Below are 22386 nucleotides of genomic sequence, written 5' to 3' on the forward strand. Positions count from 1 at the left end.
ATGTACGCGTCCTAAGTTAAGTCGAAGCGCGACTCTCAAGTAACTGTCAGTGTCCATCGCCGTTCTGTCGATGCGGAGTCAATGAACTGTGGATACGGAGTGTAGTAGAGTGAGCGCATGGCTGCTGAAATATGTCTTAGTTTTGTAGAGCATTATTATCTTCAGAAATCAAGTGTGACAGATATCGCAATTCTAATACTTGAGTAAGAATGTTTGAAAAGGCGGACATTATTTCCCAAAGAAATCTAAGTGCGTAATCGGCTAACCACAAACATTCATAATAATGGCTTCCAGCGAATTATATAGAACAGACAGTGAAATTAACGAAATAAAAGCAGTAACCTTTCACATCCACTTGACATAAACACTGAACCAAGCAGCCGTCTCGAGGTATGCGCCTTTACAGTTCAGAGTGAAACGCTGTTCCACAGGTTTTTTAACATTTTTAAGCACGGTGATTCTATTTGAGATTATCGAAATTACATGATTCAATTGCCGGCGAAATGTACCGCCTACATTTGCCAGCACAAACTTTTCCGATTAAAAAGTTAGGCTTTTATGCTAACATGCTGACAATTGTGTGCACGCCAGTCCAGAGTGATGCCGCAAAAAACATAACTTTCACGAGTTGGCGTACGTGCACGTTACTAATTCACGCTCTTCGCAAATTACAATTCATTAAGTTCTCGTTGATATTCACATTTATATTAAGCCCTAAGAAAAGTAGCTAAATGAAAACGGTCATGCTCTTTCTTCGAAGTTTATATTATTCTGTTTGGCGCCATTGGGATCTGCAGGGTGGCTTCCGGTAAGCGTGTATGAAGTGCCGTGACCTTACGCTTTACCTTCCTACAGATCTAATTATCTCTTGTTTGCTGCGCTAGCTTTAAGGAAGATATCTGTAGTTTTACTCCTTGTAATGAACAGTGGTAGCGCTTGTTTTTATTTTTAACAACGTTTTCAAAACCAGAAACACTCATTTTGTTGCCTGGCGATGTGTCACACACGCACATAATATTGTCATATGAAGGGGAAAAATCGCATAAATTACATAAAAGGAAGACTGTTGTTTATCGCGTCTGCGTTTCTTTATTTTGATGGATAACGATGATGCAAGAGAAGGTAATGACAGCACTAAATTGTTCGCGCTCTAGCAAAATATATTCAAAAACAGCACCAGGGCATCAATATGTGCTCGAAAAGGAACCGCGCCAGGACGAGCCTCGCTGAAGATTTGTAGTCAGCAGATGTCCAGTTGACCTGAATGCACAAAAAAAAAGACCTAACCGTCAGCCATATGCATTCGTAGTTTCTTGTAATATCTCAAAGACGTTCAGTACAACGCTGTATTTTATTACATTTCTTCTCGACGACCATATTATACTCTGCTCTGTGCTGATACCCCACACTTTTGTGAAGACGACGCCCCGCCCCCTTTAAATATGCAAAAAATACATATATATACATATATTTTTTTTTAATTTAGGGCTTGCTTGTGGAAAGCTGTGCCTTGGAGATTTTACCGCAGTTACCAGGCTGATTATAAATACTGCCGCTGCTGTAGCGATAAAATATGGGGTCTTATGTAAAATACCAAACATTATGCCTTAACTCATTATTGCAATAACAAGAACAGCTGAGGGAGTCAATGACATTATGTAAATGTCAAATATAATATGAACACAAATACACCTCTCAGATATGACAGTCGTTCATGGTGTGACCATTTATCATCATCCATTCAGGTGCAAGGATGTGCTAATTTACGTACCATCATCATCATCATCTTAATCATCAGCCTATTTATGCTCACTGCAGGATGAAGGGCTCTCTCTGCGACCGCCAATTAAGCCAGTCCTGCTCCAACCAATTCCAACTTGCGCCTGCAAATTTCCTGATTTCATCACTCCTTTTCTGCCGTCCTCGACTGCGCTTCCCTTCTCTCGGCACCCATTCTGTAACTCTAATTGTCCATCGGTTATCCATCCTACGCATTACAAGGCCTGCCCAGCTGAATTTTTTTTCTCTTAATGTCCAATATTATATCGTTGCCACCGATCTCAAGGGCGTGCGTTCCGGAGACGGGAACGACGGACGCCGACAGGCACAACACACATGCTTTATTCACCACGCGAAAATCGGCAAAAAAAAAACGAAAACAAACACTCGCTAAAAACCAAAATATGTGAACAATCTTATAAGACGCTCTAAGCGGAACACAAAGCGAATTATTAATTGTGCAGTTTTTCCCACCACTATAACTGTAGTCCTCGCTTGTCGCAGCAGCCTGACCACTCTGGCCTCTCTGTCTGCGTCGCTACGCCAATGTAACGTTCTTGCTTTCTACCAACGGGTTGCGTTGCCTTAAAGCCCGAGCTTGGTTGCAACTCGTCCGTGGTAGGTACTTCCGACGATCTTGTAGATGTCGTCGTCCGAGTATCAGCCGGGCAATCCGACTGCCTCCTACGCCTGTTTCCCGGTATAGTCATCGATGACATCGGAGCGAGGCCTAGCAGGTCCAGTGCCTTGCTCAAGTGACGACGAGGCACTCCAGTCTTAGGTGGCGCTGCTGGTCTGCCTTCGAAGGAAGATTGCTGCTGGAGTGCCCGGAACTACCATGGGAGGCTGCGGCAAGAGCGAGGAACCTCGCTCACACGTTGTCGAAGTCGACGGCCACACCTCGGGATGCCAGCACCACGGCCTCTGGAACCGAACACCCGCGGCTTCCGTCGCCAGTGCGGTGCTGGCGAGGCAACCTTCTTCGGCCAAAGCCACGCAGACAATGCCAGATCAGCGCTGCTTTTCTACCGATCACGGCTCCGGTCACGCACCTCGTGCCTCCGGAACTTTGTCCTCGTCCGCTCGTGCCGTTTCGAACGCTTTCCTCTCGTCATCGTCGTCGTCGTCGTTTCGCGCCACATGCATCTTGCACACGACAGTCGGCTATCCGCATTTGCTCTCTGATCCACACCGCTCTCTTTGCATGGTTCTGAGCTTGTTCTCGAGCTTCTTTGTAAACCTCCAAGTTTCTGCACCATATGTTGTTAGCACGGTTAGAACACAATGATTGTACACCTTTATTCTCAACGATAGTGGTACGCTCCAAGTTAGGATTTGGCAATGCCTGCCGTATGGACTCTAGCCCACGTTTATTCTTCCGTAAATTCCTAATTCTCATGATCAGGGTCCGCTATAAGTAATTGAACTAGATAAACGTCCTCCTTCACAGGCTCTAGAGGCTTACTGGCAATCCTGAACTCTTGTTCTCTTGCCAGGCTATCGACCATAATCTTTGTCTTCTAAATATTGATCTTCAATCCCACTTTTGCACTTTCGTTTTTGAGGTCCTCAATGACTGGCTGTAATTCGTCCCCGTAATGCTGAACAAGACAATGTCATCTGCGAATGGAAGGTTGCCGTGATATTCGACGTTCATCCTCACTCCTAGTCCTTCTTATTTTAATAGCTTGAATACTCCTTCCAAGCATGCAGTGAATAGTACTGGAGGGATTTTGTCTCCTTGCCTGACCCCTTTGTTACGTAACTTTTTACTTATATTGTGGAGAAGTAAGGTAGCTGTGGAAGCTTCGTAGGTATTTCTCAAGATATTCACGTATGCCTCTTGTACTTCTTGACCACGTACTGCCTCTATGACCGCTGGTTTATCTGCGGAATCAAACGTGTTTTCATAAAAAGACATATGTAGAGGGGTTGATTGTACGTACCACCAAGTCCCATTAGCATACATACAGGTGCTTTGTCTCGTTCGTATTTTTTGCCTGTTTGGCTGAGGATAACTCAATACCAAATAAATTAGGCTTTTTCGTAGACTTGGAGTTTCATTCGAGCCTTGAAATGCTAAGAAAATGCCTTTTTTTGCGGTGCAATAATAAAATACCTGGAACAGCAATGTAATTCGCCGCACAATTCAAGAACGCATACCTCGAAGGAGGTTTCATACTCTCCATTCGTTCTATATGCATGTGCCTTGCACTGCCACCGGCTACACATAGTGAAATACAGCCTGCTTCCTAAAGTAGTTAGTTGAAAAGCTAACTCACAGCATTTCCCATCCTATAGTCAAATATGCATTTTGACTTCTCGTGGGAAGAATATCCCCATTTTCAGGCAGTCCCGTTCTAGCAGCCGCACCGTGTTATTTACTGCCCGCGATGCTTAAAAAATTCGATAACTCCAAAACGCACTTTGCATCTCGCGCAGTTGAACATGGAAGGGCCTACATGCACCGAGTGCGCTGCGCGGCGATGAAACCGATATAAGGGTCGTGACGCATAGAACAACTATATGCGGAGCAAGTTTGTGTTGTCCTGGTCGTCATTCTTGTGTGCATGGTCACACACCTGTCCTTCAGACCTTCGACTGTGAAACCAGCAAGCTGTAAATGGGCGTGCTGGGAAAGTGCGCAGCCGTTTCGAAGCGTTTACAAAGATGTTCACGTGAACGAGATGTGCTGGTGTTCAGAGTAGCCGGTAACGGCCGGTGTTTTGAATACCCGTGACCCTTGCAGAAGGAAGTTCCCCGACCAGTGCCGGTTCACGGAACGATGGACGAGGATGTAGAAGCCGAGGAGACCCACGTCCGTAACCAAGTGGTCAGTCACAAGATGGGCTCGGACATTGTGGCCGTCCTGGAATTTTGCAAGGTATACAATGTCGTCATTGCGCTTTGCCGGCGTTGGCTCAACGTGATCGCTTCCTTGCGACGATTTTCAAAGCGCAATTTCGCTTGAAATCAAATTTATTAAAGCGAAAGCATGAGACGGCTCATGGGATGAAAAATCCGATGCCCGGCGTTGCGCCGTCCGGTGTTATGGCACCAACATTCATAAGGAGTCAAACCCTTGACCTTTGGTGAAAGTCGAACCCCTTAACTGTAGTGTTAATTGAGACGAAATTAAGACCCACGACTTTTGGTGGGAGTCGTACTCGCGACTTTGGTGTGAATTAGCGCAAATCAAGTCATCAATTTCTTCATAAAAAAAAGCTTGAAGCCGAGGCCAAAAAAGAAGGCGTCCGCATGACCTATCCTGTTAAGGCAGATTTAGCTGAGGTACACTCAGTTAAGACAAAGTTAATTAAGGCACTCGAGTCCACGGCCTTTCGCGAGAGTTGAACCCACTTGGAGATATTGGCGAACCGGCCATATCTCCAAGTTGGGATTCTAATTGTCATTGCGAGCGTCGAGAGTCGAACCGACGACCTTTGTAATTTCAGAGTAGTGGCTAGCCGGACTTCTTGGTACGAACGTATAAGGCGTTCTGCCTTTCATTGGTGTCCAACCCTTGACCAATGGTGGCAGTCGAACCCTCCTTTCGGTGTTAAGGTGAACTTAATTAAAGCACTCGAATCAGTCAAGGCCAGGACATTTGGTGGGAGAAAACAAGTAATAGAAAGTAACGCATTAGAACGAAAATGTCAAATAATGTAACGAATGTCTCGTGAGAGGGCACGCTTTCACCTCGTCCTCTTTAGCATATGCTATAGTGACTGTCAACTTTCCCCTTCTGTTCGGGTGCGAGTGTACGTGAGACGCAGAAGCGCTCACTCGGGGAAATCGCTAAACTTATATGAAGAAATATTTTGATTGTAAACGAGAGAACATTTTATCACAGCGTATTCTCATTATAACTGTGCTGCTTTCAAATAGGCGCGGAGCCAAGTGGAAGATCACTTTATCATTCAAAGATGTTCACGTGAACGAGATGTGCTGGTGTTCAGAGTAGCCGGTGTGGTGGTGGTTAAATGTTGTGGTGGTTAAATGCTTCTTTGGTGCCACATCATTACAGCTCACAAGAGCGTTGGCCTGGCTGAGCTGGCATTGTATGACGTCTTCTTCAGTGAGAGCCACTAAGAAAGAATGAAGAAAACAAGCGACATAAGGAGAAACTGGAGACAGGGGGGCGGTAAACTTTCGACTGGTTTATTTCCTGATACCTGTCATCTTATATTCCAAGTGAAAAACAACGAACAATGACAGAGCTCATTCTATAGGTGCCGGCAGAACAGGGATCATAAATTTTCACGTGATGATGTCATAGATTGTATACGTACACAATTCCCATTCTTGCGAGCTTCTTTCATTTCACTTGTCAGCTTATTATGACGACGTTCGATAGCAGCACAAATGTCGAAGTCAAGGCACAGCTTTAAATGTCGCAGTGAACGGCAACAAATTCATCAACTGAAATTTCCTTTTTACCATTATAACTATGCCCGCCCAATCTGTCGGCAAGACAAACATCGCTTTGACCAGTTTACCACAAAACGAAGGAAATTGCTACACCACACCTCGTGCACAATCGAAAAGGTCAGCTTCATCTCTTTTACCGCAGCTGTGACTTGGCACCTTCTTAAGATTAGTGAGCTTGCAAAGTTTTGCAAGCTTATAGGGAACAGAATGAACCGTGCGAACACGTGCACGCTGAGCGAACTTTAACATGTGGGAGATCATGTGAATCTAAATTATCACATTATTTTGATACATGTGGTCGCCGAACTGGCACCTAGATGATTTTCCCTGCGAAAATCTTTCAGAATACTTTCTGTCACGGATACCTGTAACAACTTGTGTTGGCCGGCGTGAGAAAGGTGCTTGAGGGACTTACGAACTGGAAAGTCTTGCGGAATTATTTAGAGTACTGAAAGAATAGAGTAGCCTTTCTTAACGTGTTCAGAATGTGAAGAATGGCACAGACGAAGTGATGTCTTCGGCTCGCGGGACGTAGCTGCAATGGGTGTGGTCTTGCAAACAGTACAAACCAGGAACAAGAAATGTAATGGTGTTGCTCAGCGGACAATCAAAAATCGCATCGAGTGGTGTGAAGCACTCCTTAATAGTATAGGTAATAACATGAGAACTTCCGATTCATCTGCTACACAAGAGCCGTCAATGACAGATAAACAAGAAAAAGAAACGTCCGCGAATCTGAAAGCAACGTAAACCTTCTTCATTTCGGGCTACCCGCCGCGATCGCTTAGTGGATATGGTGTTGGGCTGCTAAGCACGAGGTCGCGGGATCGAATCGCGGCCACGGCTGCCGCATTTCGATGGGGACGAAATACGAGAAACACCTGTGTGCTTAGAATTAGGTGCACATCAAAGAATCCCACACTCTAAAAACAAAGAGAGTGCTGGGCACTCCCTTTGAGGGAGTAGCGGCTTGTCCCATATTTCACTCTCTTTTCGAGAGTAGATCGACCCTCTTTGAGAGAGAGTAGGTCAACTCCTGTTGACAGAGTTTCGTTACTCCACCGCCAGGGATTGCTAGTAGTCTTCCGCAGAGTGATAATACTCTTCCCACAGGGAGTGCTAGTACTCTTCCGCAGAGTGCTAATACTCTCACCGCAGGGGTAATGGCACTCCACCAGACCGAGTACTTCTACTCCCCCAAACAGAGTGCTAGTACTCTTCCAATACCCTCTTAGCGATGTCGTGGCTACACATGCAGGCAGGAAATCAGATCAAATTAGGGTCGCTGATATACCGTTCCCTAGGCGGCTCCTCAGAGTCAGTAGGCCAATTCCAAGCGGCCTACAGAATAGGCGTGAGCAAAGTTATGCAGGATTTTAAAGTCATTTTTCCTGGCTATTTGCTGCCTACCATGAGGCGTGACTGCTCGGAATCGGCCTATGCGTATGCGTCGCGAACGCCACTGCGGAGAAAAAAAAGCTAATTAAATTTAATCTGCAATTATATTCGCACATTTCACAATCAGGAGACACATGGTCTAATTAGCACACAATATAGTCGAGGGAATCACATAGTTATGGAGAACCACATTGCTCTATACATCACGTGGATTCGAACCCGCGTACACTCGCATCTATACAATTCAAAGCACACATCCTAACCATTACACCACAGAGCCACCACGCTCAGACGTGTTGTTTAAGGGGTTATATATATAACAAATGTATTTGAGGAATCGGCTGCGGTGGGTGGAGTTTCTCTGCAGTGTGCTGTGCTGTTGTGTGCTGGAATACGTTTGCGTTTGCATCATTTCCATTCCTTGCTACGACTAACGAAGGAATACAACGTAGACGACGACGTGAGAACTATTCACGGCTTGTCGTCACCCCAGGAAAATAACAAATGTGCCGTTCAGCTCACGATCGAGTGCTTTTTCAGTCCATGCATTATATGTTCTCCGAAAATACGCGGATACAAAGTATCGTGCCAACCATCCACGTATGTGAATTTAAGTCGCGCGTATACTGGTGAGCATTTCTGTTTATTTTTTCCGCCAGTTCCATTCGTATGTGGTTAACTGCGACGCCAGTACCAGGCATTTCGACGTGCCTCACGCTGCCGTGTAGGCGTTCTTTTCAAGTGCATTAGTTTAGAGTTCGGTTCAGTCCGCTGTGAGCTGTTGTCCTGCATTAGCAGCGGATCGTTAGCGTTTTGAAGAGCATGCATTCCAGCATTTGGAGACTGCTTATGCCGATAGCCGCGTCACATGCATTGGCACGCATGTTTAAATGACTAATGTGTCCACTTGTTACGCGTGCACTGCTCGTATCCTGTGGCAGTGCTCGTTCTAAAAGCTTCGAAGACCATCTACATTCATACGTGTGTTCAATATATATGCACAGGATGGACTTGTCGGCTAGTTGGTTGAGCATTTTAGAAGAAACAGCACAACGCAAGGACGACGCAAAAACATGGACCACACCACGAAGCACTGCTGTGGTTGATGCTTTTTTCGTCCTGGTGTTTGCGCTGTTCCTTCTTGCACGATACACGCACACCACAGGTAGGCAAAAGTTTAGGAGCATAGGGTGTTAACTTTGTTTTCCCCGTTTCCTCTCAGTGTCAATGGCACAATGCGTTGCCCGGAATTGCGCACGCTTACCCTCATATTCAGAAATGCATCATAACTTGAAGCCCATGCTTGACTTGATCTAAATGACGCAAGCCGTGAACGCACCAAAAGAAAGGCATTGAGCGTCTAGGGGACGTTCACACCAGGCGTCGTTTATATAAAGTCAAGCATGAGCTTTGTATTAAGATACATGTCTGAATATGGGGGTTAGTCATCTACTTCTCACAGAAAATGTCGAAGAAACGCCCACCGAAACCAGGCACATTCGTAAACTTAACTAGGCAATACGAAGCTCCATAGAAAAAGAGTGGTATTAAAAGCTTTCAGTATTTTGCTTTACTCCAAAATGGTTGCGCTCTCGTGGCTTCAATGTATAGAGATAGTGCAGCGTTAGGTAAAAAGCATGAATTTCCAAACTCCGCGCCAAAATAAGCTTGTAAAATTATTTAGGTGCTAGAATCCAGGCTTTGTAGCTATCCTTGAAAACCCTTTATTTCTAAAATGTCATTTTCAAGGCATTGAAAACCCTGGAATTTTTAGAAGTACTGGTAAGTCCTTAAATTTGTACACTTGGCTAGACTTAGCAGACATTGCCAAGCGTTTTTTTTTCCCTTCTGTGACACTTTTCGCATGTCACAGAGAATTGTCTGTGGAGGTAATAGAAAGAAAGCGACATCCTTAAAGTTGAAATTACAAAGGAGCAGCAGATACCAGTTTTAGGCACACGGAACCGGCGACAAATGTACTTGGAGGAGCAGAAGCAGGAAGCTCAACAGTTGAGGCATTCAAAGAAAAGCCGTGATGAGTAAATCGAGAGCTACAGACACAATAAAAGGAAATTACAAACGACTTGCTTATTTGGTGGTGAAAAGCTGAGGCAACAGATGACATCACATGCACTGTCAAACCAGACAGTATTCAAAAACTGCAAATGTTGCAGGTCCAAGTAGTTAATTGTGCTATTGAAGAAAAACTTGGAGCGCTTTTTTGAAATGCTTCCTTGTGTGCGTTTAGTGTGAAAGGCAAATTAGCAGTCTTTCAAATGTTTGAAATCAGTGAAATGCGCTTTGTTTTGTTTTCTTTTGTTTGCATTAAAGTTAACGATGTTGTTGAACAAGTTATTGCCTGTCCAAACTACTAAAAAAATCGCACGAGGTCCTTGAAGTTACTGTGTCGGGGCCTCGAAAGTTCTTGAATACCATTGCATTTTTTTCTTCAATATCGCTACGAACCCAGTAGAACAACTGTCATGGAGTAAAAACCTTTGCTGAACAGGGGCTTATACGAAGAGCACAGGAAGACTAGAAATGCAGTAGTAGGCATGGAGGGCCCTGAAAGAAATGTGCCACATCTGCTCGTCTGCCTTATGCTTCTGCATTTACTGTCCCATTTTTAATAGAAGTGCACTTACTGTTCTACTCCAATAAACGCAACATTACCAACTCCAGTGTGGGGCAGTCCTTCAGCCAGTGCAGAACTCTTTCTGTACATCCCTGTCAGCTCTGTCATTTTTCCAGCATTGTAGTACAAGATTTGTTAAACTGGTTTCGCAGAATATGAGCAGTATACTCTTAAATTAGCTGTTTATTTGTATGCACAAGTTCAGGTCCTCAGTTTGGTTGCATGACAAATTGCCATACCTCAATAGATACAAGAAAAAATGTTATTAGAGTTTAATAAAATCCAAACAGTAATAATCACAACAATATAATGACATACATTTCTTTTGGTACGTATACAGCCCGTCTTGGCACTGTATAAATTCAACTATACATCGCAAGTACTGTGTCCTGACCACTATTATCCACGTGTGTAAAACCATCACAGCAATTCTTCAACAAATATCACAGTGATTAGTGACATACACTTTGTAACTGCTTTACATGAGCATAATGTATACAAATGGTCCCTGTGTACCTACACATGACTAGTGCCACCCGAGTACTATTACTCACAGGTGTAAAACCAACAAAGCAGTTCTTTAAAAATATCACAGCGCTTAGTGACGTACATGCTGTAACTCCCTTGTAAAAGCTTAATACAAACACGTGAGCACACAGAAAGCTAGCAGTGCGCCTACATGGAAATACCACCGCCTCAATACTAATTCACAAGTGTACAACCAACCAAGCAGTTCTTTAAAGAATATCACAATGCTTAGTGACATACAATTTGTAACTAGCTTATATAAGATTTATACAAACATGAGAACATACCCAAAGCTATCGGTGCACCTACATGGAAGTGCGGCCATCTGAACACTATTATTTGCAAGTGTAAGCTCAACAGAAAAGTTCGTTATAGTGACGCCCATTTTGTAACTGCCTTATACAGGCTTAGTGCAAGCACAAGAATGCGAAAAAAGAAATTAAAAACTTGCTCTATGAATACACAAACAGATCAACACAAATGGTAAGCACCGCTTTGAATACACGTGACCGTGACAAAGCGCAGTGCTGTGCCGGTTGAAACTGCCATCCACAAAAGTATTGAGCAATGCTTAAACCACACGCAATAAAGTGCTGAAAGACTGCATCTGTAACGTACCTATTTTAATTCAAATTTCTTTGAATATAGGGCTCTCTTGCAGATAAGGCATCTGATCCAACTGACCTGATTTTACACCTGCTAAATGCATACAATGCACTCAGATATAACTGGTAATAATAATTATAAAAGGCATTTAAAAATTTGATAGCATGATGAAGATGCATAACTAGAAAAGTTCTGTCCCCCTCGTACTTGTTAAAAAGGTGTAAGTACGACACATGTTCTTTTTTTCCACAATTTTTGCATTAATGGACACCCGGGAACCTCGAACCCACAAAAAAAGAAGGTACTGCTGTGTTAATAGTGTTGTGAATAATTTTTTGTGAAAGCTTTTTACAGACAAGTTGCAGTCTCGTTTCTGGAGGTTGAGCTGTATCATGCAAAATAACATGGAAAGTGGTCACATGGGAGCATGACACTATGCCTTATGTTCGTTTCAGTTGACTCTCTTGCCCTACAAGTCAGTGCTCACTGTGACCAGTGATGGAACAGCAGTGTCTGTGTGATTTTCATCACACTTCTGTCCTATGCCATCTTTACCAGAGTGGGCGGCACATAGATACCCAAATTTTGATAGTGTTGCTTTCTCAGGTAGTTGTTTTTGATTTGCTCAATATCAGTTGGCACTTCAGCTGCATCAAATTTCTTTTTTACCTCTTCAACAACAACATAAACAACAATCTTATGACACCTGTATTGTCCTTCTAGTTGCCTACAAAGACCAGTTAATCTAGCAACAACACTGACAGTCTCTACTATCTTCTAATGGGGAAGAGGTGTGTCCCACCATGTGTTCCACGTTGTCGCTATGTGGGCTGGCTGGGGAGGCAACAACTGTAATATGTTTGCATATTTTAAAGTGATGCTTGTACTGTGTTATAACACCTAACTTAGTCTTGCACTTGCTGCACAAGAACACTGGCTCACAGTCGTGGTGAAAAGCTTTTGTATGTTGAGCAAATGAGTTGTATGCACTACAAAAAAAGTCACAGTGATAGCACACATGTTGCTCTACCAGGCCTGGTGCGGTTCCTTCTGTCACTGCTGCTGATGCTGACACACTGCTGCTTGCCTCGTACACTGTTGCAGCTGCAGTAGACATGGCCGTCTCTGTATCTATTGCTGCCGTGCCACCTGTCATGGTAACTTCAGGTGGTATCGGGCTCACTTCTGCAACAGAGATGTCGTTTGCCCCTAGAGGGCTCTCGTCATCAGGGCCAATAATTTCGTAGGCATTGTCTCCTGCATCAAAGAGCCAATAAGAACAGCCTGAATTAATAAACATAGCTCTAAAAAGTACGGACATCAAAACTTAACCACAATCTTTGCACATTAGTGACCAGGCTTAAGGAATAATACTTGCAGGAGGAGTTACACAATTGTGTGCGTACATTACAGTTAAGCCTCATTAGAAGAGATACTCAAGAGGCACAGGAAACATGTCTCTCGAAACCAAAAATTTTAAAACACTGAGGAGCCAGACTAGATCACCTTATTATGCATCATCACTAAAATATGTTTAGATATATCTGAAGGAATAATTGCTCAGGGTGGCTTAAAAAGCCCCTAAACCACTTCTTGACATTTTTTGAACATTTCAAGTAAACATGCGCATCAAAATCAGAATGCCATCACAATTGACGATGCCAAACGCCACAGTGCGTAGCACTGTGGGAGCACCACAATATGACGAAAACGACCCCATGCGCCTCTCTGGACCTATCCTGCACCCTGCAGTTTGTACTGACATCACCAGGCTGTCTCTGATGATGTCACCAGTTTCCGGTGCTGTCGATTGGTCGAACGAAAGTGTACGACTGCCGGCAAGGCCTGCAAGCAAATACACACTCCTTCCTCGTCGCGTTGCTCGCGATGCCATTGTGGGCAGCCAATGGGGGCAAAGAACAGAAACGCCAACAGACGGGTCTCCCTATGAGGCTCTTCAACTAGCGTCACCATACAGTTCCATTGTATTGGCGAGGTCATTAGCGCCACCCCTCGCAGGATGACGGGCCTGCGCGGCAGCAACAGAGCTCGTTGGTGATGGCCTGTCCCGTAACATTTGGAGGTGTACTAGGAGAGGAAAAGACGATACTGTCCAGATGGCGTGTACCAGATGAAAGAGTAAAATGAGCGGGGACTACTTTTCGATAATCAAACACGTAGCTCCACTATTACTGCACCGTTTTGAAAAATTCTCGTGGCTACGTGTTCGTTGCCTTAACATGTACAACTGCAACTAAATTTCAACCTCGGTGGTTTAGGGGCCCTTTAAAGAAGACATTCACAGCTTTTTAGTCACAACATTTGGTCAAATGGCACACCCAATATACCCACATACTAGTTTTCTTGTCCAAATTGCATGGCAATGTATTTTGATTTTTTGGCATTGGCTCCTCTGCACTACGTGAAGTCGCCCTGCACTGGCTCTTTCACATCCTCGTGTCCTTGCAGCTGCCTTCTTGAGTTATATAAAGCGGGTGCCTGAAAAATATCATATGCAAAAGTCAACACAAGGGCATGGTGCAAAACAACATCAAGACAGTCAAGGTCATGGCAATAAAAGAAAGTCTTAGCTCTTAGTCTTTTTAGTGAAATGCATGCAAAACATCCAAATGACTGCAACAGTCAACTGCTAAATTAACTTCAATTTTAGATTTACACAAAAAAGAAATAACGGACAGTTCATCGTCGTTCGGCACGAATGTTAGAATACTCCTGCTAATGAATAGAATATTGGTCATTTTCAGACATCATAGGTCTGTGATGAGCCTGGTGTATCGCAAATACCATTTGTGACACATCCTAAGCACGTGCCCAGTGCCCCCCGCACCATCCCTGGTTGTGCCACTGCTGAAGCCATAATTTGAGGATTATAGCTGCAAACATGATGCTCAGTAGGGATGAAAATATTGTCCTTCAGTTCAATGGATATATGGATGTGCCTATAAAAAAGGGCAACGAGGCTTGTTATGGCAAGCTTACCCACATTTCAATACTAACAAGAAAGTTCTCTGCGGCCTGCATCTAAGCTTACTAAAAGGCATGAACTTATTTTCGTGTATGAGGTGCACAATGGAGTTCATTTTTGACAGACCCGACTACTGCTGCACTTTGAAATCTAGCATTTTAGATTCCCGAAGGCATGTAAATGTTGCAGTTAAACCGCAGTTATTGGTTCATTACACCAGCCTATTGTTCTGTGTACGACAGACTGGTAACACGGCATTAAAGCAACATTTTATTTTGATATTTTATTTCTCTACTAAAAATATTCAAGCGATAAACATATTTTGATCTGCCATGCAATAGCAAAATGCACACATTACGCTTGTAACCCCCAAAGGAAGGCTGATTTAGATATTCATATGACATAACTCTGACACGCCAACTCATATTAGTAAATGCACAGGCATGTCCAAAACAATAAGCGTATTCAAAGCGCCCTTGCAATTGTAATTCCACACAGCAGCCGTTATATTCGATGCCGATGCATAACTAGCTGCTCGACAATTCACCGAGTTCGTAGACATAAGCATCCTTTCAGTTTCGCACCGTGCACGAAAACCGCAACAGGAGACAAAACCAGACCTACCTATAATCACACCATTTCAATACATGAGCAAAAACAGTTCAGTCTTAGGGATAAACACTGTGAGAGCGATTTAGTGCGCGACGGCTTCGAGCGACAAAACGGGCCGTCGCTTGAACAGATGGCTCGGTTCTGGAAATTTAGAAATCATCGCTCGTCGCCCGGAAGTGCTATGAGCGACTAGCCAATGGCACGAAGCCGGAACTAGATGTATACATCGCTCAAATACTACCGATTGTAGCGCGGAACGAGCAAATGATTCAATTTTTATACGTGCAAGGATAAGAACCAACGGCAAGACCTCCGGAAATATTTTATGCTACTTTTTAGTAAAATACATCAACGTAAATTACTAAAGCACGCGTCACGCGATTGCAGCCCTCATGCCGGCAACACCGGGGAGGCGTCGCTCAATATCGTCGCTCGCACGGAGTACGACTTGTAGGCGACGAGCGAACGCGACAGCCATCTCCATCGCGTCGCTTGTAGCTGCCGCGCGCAAGATCGCTTATATGGGGTTCATACTCTTTTCAGCATAAAACATGGATTCCTCATGCGTTTTCAGTAAGTTCAAGATAACGCGCCCAACTGACCTCTTGCAGCATGCAGCTGAATGCCTGCGGCAAAGTTTCTAACTAGCACTGGTGCTGCACGTAACTTCAGTGGTCGCAGATTCCCCCTGCGCGAGACACCGTCAAGCGCGCGGTTTATTTATAAAAAAAGCATGCTGCCAGCAAGATGACGCCTTCTGTTATGCGATTCCTTAGTTCAACAGCGTTCCGTACACAGTAGACTGCTAAACTGAATAAATTCAAACACACAAAACGCACGCTAATCATGCTCCGCATAGGCTCGGAATCACGGGCTGGTGAACGAACCATTTTAAGCATCCTCTCGCCTGGCGTCTTATTGAACATACCATAGTACTGGCAGCGTTTGCGATCTTTAAAGCTCTTACGGTCAACGGCAACGTGATAAAATCACATGCAGTTATCGCGACGACTGGCTTTTTCGATTGACATGGAGAGACACAGCGCGTATGCCTAGTCCTTAGTCAATCGCGTCGGCTAAGCGCAGCGACGACTTCCTGGCGATAGCATGACATATACGGAGAATGTGCACCTAAGTTAGAATTCACTTACCGTGGAGGATTTGCTGTTATATCCAAGGCATGACGAACGACTGTCGTATTTTCGTAGCGACGCGAGATGGCTGACATACGATCTCCGTTGGCTGGCCTTCGCGGCGGCGGTGTAGCTCGCTGTACAGATCACCTTTCTCCGGTGCTGTGTTGTTCCGCGATCTTGAGCGCGCGCGCGCGGTGGAGCAAATCCGAGTGAAAAAGTAGAGCGCTCGCTACGCGTTCCTTTGAACTGCGGCGGCCTGTTCTCTTAGAAGCAACTGCATGTAATAAAGCCACAATTAGGTTTCTGGCCTCCTGTAACAAAATCCCGCCGGACAGATGTCCTATTCTGCCGTCTAAGAATAGGACACACTTTTGGCACACATAACTTCTTACACACGGGAAACGAGCCTCCAACCTGTGTTAGATGCGGGGAGAGGCTGACCGTCCTCCACGTCCTACCGGAGTGTCGGGAAGCCGAATCCGAAAGAAAAAAACATTTTCTCTTAGCATACCGGCACCACATCCCCCTTCATCCTGTTATGTTACTTGGCCCAGAACCACTCTTTGACACCAACGCCGTCCTAGGTTTTTTGAAAGATGTTGTGTTGCATATTATTAGCCCCACACGTTCGTAGCGCTTCCTCTCTTCAGAGGATGCCGCTGCGATAATTATTTTGAATAGCACATGCCTCTAGGCCCTTGTGGTTCAAGGGCTCTGACGAGGCAGTATTGCTGTAAGCAACTTAACATCTCGCATATTTTAAACAATGCATCATTCCTTTACGATGGATTTTAATGTTCATAGTATTCGTCATTAGTCATCACCATAATTTTATAGCACGTAGATTTTACGCACTTTACAGCGACTATTTTTAGGCCACTTTACAGCCAAGTCACATCTTCCATAATACATCGTTAACATTACCACTTGTCATGGCGCTCTTTGGCCAAACCTGGTCCTTGCGCCACAAAACACCACACAGCATCATCATCTTAGAAGCAAAACGATGTGTTCTTTGCTCAGCGTGCATGAATGATACATTGCCATGTTCAGGGACAGCCACCTACAGTTGAAGCAGAAGATTACGCTACGTTTTGTTCTCTATTGCCGCAAGAGTAGTTCTACTCTCTCTCTCTGAAGGGGAGAGTGAAAAGCACATTTCACTCTCTCTTTGGTGACAGAGTGAACAATGCATTTCACTCTCCTCGACATTTTGCGAGAGTAAAACGACGCTTTGAAGAGTGAACCGGCCGCTTCACTCCTGCGATAACCTTCCTAGTTTTTAGAGTGCAGGTGGCCCAAACCTTTCCGGACTCCTTCTCTACGCCGTGCCTCATAATCAGGTCGTGGTTTGGCAAGTAAAAGCCCGCAATATATTTTTTTCCCGATTTCCAGCTTAGCCGACAGCGCCAATACCAGAGGTAATACATTTAAGTAACTGAGGATGAGAACAATGCATGAGCCGATAACAAACGGTCCTGCCTTATGCAGATACTTCGCGTAGTCCAAGAAAATGAAAAGTAAAGGTCAATTGAAAAAAAAAGCTCTAAAAATTCACTGTGTGAGTTCAGGGCTTCGTCCAGAAAGCGCTAGCGTCATGCTACCATATAAATGAACAGTTCGGTGGTTAAAAGCATGTGAGTGTGGGACATGGTGCCATACAACTCTGTTAGGTCCACTGATAGGCTTCGAAGCCTTTTTCAGAATGAGCTTTGAAAACATCGATCACTTTATCCGAAACTCTGATGATGAAAGTCTGATTCTGGGACAAATAAGCAAGCTTGGCTTGCACATATAAAGTCACCGACTTTCGCGAAGCTATATAGGCTACATTAGAGCCCTAAATTGCTTAAAGGGGCTCTGAACAACTTTTTATCGAAATCGAGAAATGCGTTTTAAAGTTAAATTAGACTATTGAAATGATTTGCCGCAAAAGGTTCTTCAATGCGCTCAGCAGAAGCGGAGTGAATGGCAATCAGACATACCGGTCGGGGTGCTTCCGCTCCGTCTTCAATTTGCACTCCGAAGGCTACGCCGGAACTGGATTTTCGGAACGTCAACCTGGCGCGCAGTTTAAATTTGATTTTGGATGTTCACGTAGACGCTACTACTTGCGATTTTGGTGCCTATGACGCGCCAAACGTACAGCACCCTCTATTTAAAGGGAAGCTGAAGAGTCTGTCGAATTGAATAACACGTTCCTATACTGATGCAGGAACCTTATAAACCATGAAGGTAAAATTTTTTTTGGGGGGGGGGTGATTTTTTACTTAGGAGCGATGCAATCGTCGGTTAAAATTGCGCTGTAGCTCCGCCTCCCGTCGAGCGCCGCGCACTGCTGCTGACGCTGACGATGCGAGCGGAGACCGGAAACCGCGGCGTAGTGACGTCAGCACTGGTGTTCCGCTCCTTCGCAGTGTCCGCGACCGTGCGTAACCGGGCTTATTTATGCGTGCGTGCCGTCCTTATCTGCTTCGCTCGACCCTACATTCCTTTGTTTGTGTGTATATAGGAGTGGTAGTTGACGTGAGCACCATCAATTGAACTTGTAGGCCGATCATGCCGGCGTTCTGTTCAGCCTACGCTTGCACGAACACCAGTGGCCGCGACGATGTTCCGATTTTCCATTAGTTCCTGCAAGACAAGAAGCTTTCAGCTAAGTGGGAGGCTGCTGTGAAGCGAAACAACTTCAAGCGCTCAAGAATAACAGTGTTGTGCTCTAATCACTTCCGTGATGATTACTACCGGAGTTTATCAATAATGCGTGCTTTGGGTTGGCCTAAAAATATAATAATTAGAACGCTGAACGGAAGGTGCATGTTGATCTCCCACCCTTGACGCAGGTTTCATCGCCAAGCGCCGCGAATTCTCTATTCGCACGTGTGTTGTGAAACAGCCTGCATGCAATTACCATATCAGTGCAAGCGTTAAGCTTCCATGTGTTGGAAAGCCTCTCCCACACATAGAGAAACCAACCATCTCACGTAGCCGACGGAATTCGCTGGTTACGAGTAGCGTGCGGATGGCGCACTGATGAAGGTTCTATACTACACGTGCTTCAACAGCCGGTAAAATTTTCCCGCGTTTACATCGTCTGTGTAGATTGCCGACAGCTTTGGGGCAGCACACAAATGCCGAAGATCGCATCACCGCTTACGTTCTACGAGGAGGCATGCAGGAACATAACACTACAGTTGTTTGCCCAGAAACGTACTTACTGGAACGCTGAATGCAGCTTAGCAAAAAACATACTCGCCAAAGAACATTTCCACCACAAGGAGATTCTAACGCTTCGCCTTCGTTTGCGTGGAAAGCAGTGCTTGCACCAGCATTTTTTCCTCCTTGGAGATGCCGGCTCTTCGCAATCGGCTCGTACATGTAGGGAGTAAAGTATAAACCCCTTACAAGTGATCTTGCACGCGACAGCGACAGCGCGACAAGCGAGGCGATGGCTGTCGCGTTCACTCGTCGCCTGCAAGCCGAACTCCACGCAAGCAACTGCTTTAAACGACGGCTTCCCGGTATGAGGGCAGCAATATACGTGCCGAAACTAGCGTGCCGCATGCTTTATCAATTTAAGTTGATGTATTTTACTGAAGAAGGAACATAAAATATTTCCGAAGGTCTTGCACTAGGTTCTTATTCTTGCACGTGTAAAATTAAATAGTTTGCTCGTTCCGTGCGATGAACAGTAGGACAAACAGTAGTGTTTGAGTAATGTACATCCAGTTTCGGCTTCGCACTATTGGTATAGTCGCTCATAGCATTTCCGGGCGACAAGCGACGAGTTCTAGATTTCTAGAAACGAGCGATGGAGCGACAACACGCGCGATCTGTTCAAGCGACGGCCCGTTTTGTCGCTCGAAGCCGTCGCCCGTCACCGTCGCGCGCAAAATCGCTCTCGTGGAGTTTCGACTTAACGCCGACCTCCTCAGAGAAGCGCAAGCTCTCGAAATTTTCCATGACTGTCTCAGCAAAACACCACCAAACTACCTTGCACCGTGCTTCGTGTGTAGCGGCAGCAGTCGGTCCGGACCAGCCCCATTGTCGACGTCACGAGGCACCCGACCAATCACAGGCGGAAACGAAGTGCGCGAGCTGGGCGTGTCTGCTACTGCACTTTTCGTGGAAATAAAATATGTTTGCGCTTTCTTTTGCTCAATTTCTATGCGATATTCGAATTCAGAGGGTTGAAAACCATGACGTACTGCCCTTCACTCATTTTTTCTGGAAAAGCTTTCAGCTTCCCTGTAAGCGAACACGGTTCTCCTCAGCGAGCCGCAGTGCGCTAAGCCAGTAGACTCGTAGCGGCACGCTCCGCTTGCGAGATCCACGCGCCGTGCACGACCTCGGAATTCCATTGAGATGTGCACACAATAATATGCCAGCCGCGGACCGTATTTTTTCGCCAGATGCAAAGGGTGGTTCCTGGCCCCTTCAACGAAGTGTTCCAGAATGTCATACTGCGATTATCCGCGATGTTTCCTAGAGTCCCAAATCGACCGCACTTGGCACCGAGTTCCAATTTAGTGGAAATGTGTGGCGAAACTGTCTTTTCTACCTTAATCAGAAGCATTGCAAATTTTCTTCGGAACACTCAATAATCTAATTTCCATACCTTATACGAGGTTTGTAGTTGGTTTTCCCAAAATTAATAATGCACATCACACAAAGATAAAGGCACTAGGAATCAAGCCTGGGTACATCGCATGACAACCAAACACTCAAAATACAACACTACATTACCAAACTTGCACACAAGATACACATATTTATTTGTACATACATTTGTGCTTCCGAGGCTCTCGTTTCATGTGAATTGTTCACTGTCGGTGAGCGTGGGTGGTGTATGTTCCTGTCGTCGACGGTTATGTTGGTGGTGATAGTAAAGATGTATGTATATGGGCAGCAGTATACGACTACTGTTTTCGATAGCTGTCATGTGGGCGGAAAGGGTAAGCAGTGTAAGATTATGGAGCATGGAAGCTCCCTTACAAAAATTTTTATAGAAAGTCTATAGACAGTCTATAGACATTTGTCTATGAAGTCTATAGACTGCCTATAGACATTTCTTTAGACTAGTCTATAGACAGTGTATAGACTTATGGCTATACACTTTTTATAGACTAGTCTATAAAACGTCCGAGTCTATAGACGTCTATAGAATAATGAAAATTTCTTGTTTGTAGACAGTTGTATGCAGAATGTCTATACACGAGTGTATGGGCTTATAGTTCTGCATTTGCAGACTGAAGTCTATAGAATGTCTATAGAATGTCCATAAATTAATCAATATTCCCGTTTGTAGACAAATGTCCGCAGTATGTTTATGAAGAAAAGTGTATAGGGTTATACAGTTCTATATTTGTTGACTGAAGTCTACACCATGTCTATAGACTATCTATAGACATTTGTCTGTAGACATGGTATAGACTTCAGTGTACAAAAGTACTACATATACACTTCTACTTTTATGGACTGAAATCTCTAAAATGTCTATAGACAAATGTATATACACTATCTATAGACATTTGTCTATAGACATTCCATAGGCTTCAGTATACAAAAATAGAACTATATAGATCTATTTTTGTAGACTGAACTCCATAAGATGTCCATAAACAAATATCTATAGAATACGTATAGACATTTCTGTACAGACATTATATAGACTTCAGTCTACAAAAACAGAACTATATATTCCTATACACTTTTTTCTGACATTCTGCAGACATTTGTCAATAAACATTAATTTTCATTAATCTAAAGACAGTCTATAAACACAGACATTTTATAGACAAGTCTACAAAGAGTGTATAAGGCCATAAGTCCTTAGCTATCTGCTATCTCGAAGCTAGTTTACATTTTTGTGTACATGTGGTAGCAAAAAATTTCGAATGTATTTATGCATGCGCACCTCTTTCTTTTCATCTGCACTTATGCAATAATGTTAGTACATTATTAATGCTGCTGAACCAGCTGTACTCCCATATATGTTGCATAAACAGACAGGATTGAAGTGCTGAATCATGCAGGGCAAAAAAAACAACAAATGCAGCGGCAATGAATTAACTGTTTATATCGCAGGATATATTAGATGAATTCCTTACAATACATGTCTTATGCTATTATGGAAAGAGACTAAATAGTTATACTTCGCCTTGGCAAGCATCATCGCCAGGCTGGCCTTGGCCTTTGTGTCATTAGACCCAAAGGTGATGCAGGTGTATGCTGCAAATAAGTAGATGCAGCAATATGAGGAAAAAACAACAAGC

General features: G+C 44.3%; 1 protein-coding gene across 4 annotated transcripts in view; it reads left to right on the top strand.

The window, feature by feature from the left end:
• The window catches only part of LOC139048064 (phospholipid-transporting ATPase ABCA3-like), a 176055-nt gene that overhangs the window by 136513 nt on the left and 17156 nt on the right, over nt 1-22386 (top strand). For 3 of the 4 annotated variants that reach the window (XM_070522455.1, XM_070522456.1, XM_070522458.1), the window contains one exon: nt 4529-4663. In XM_070522455.1, the coding sequence (XP_070378556.1) occupies nt 4529-4663 (135 nt within the window). Of the gene's footprint in view, nt 1-4528; nt 4664-6227; nt 6328-22386 lie in introns of all 4 variants that reach the window. The other variant, XR_011507473.1, reaches the window with a different exon arrangement.

Source organism: Dermacentor albipictus, chromosome 7 (genome assembly GCF_038994185.2).
Source record: "Dermacentor albipictus isolate Rhodes 1998 colony chromosome 7, USDA_Dalb.pri_finalv2, whole genome shotgun sequence".
Lineage (NCBI taxonomy): Eukaryota > Metazoa > Arthropoda > Arachnida > Ixodida > Ixodidae > Dermacentor > Dermacentor albipictus.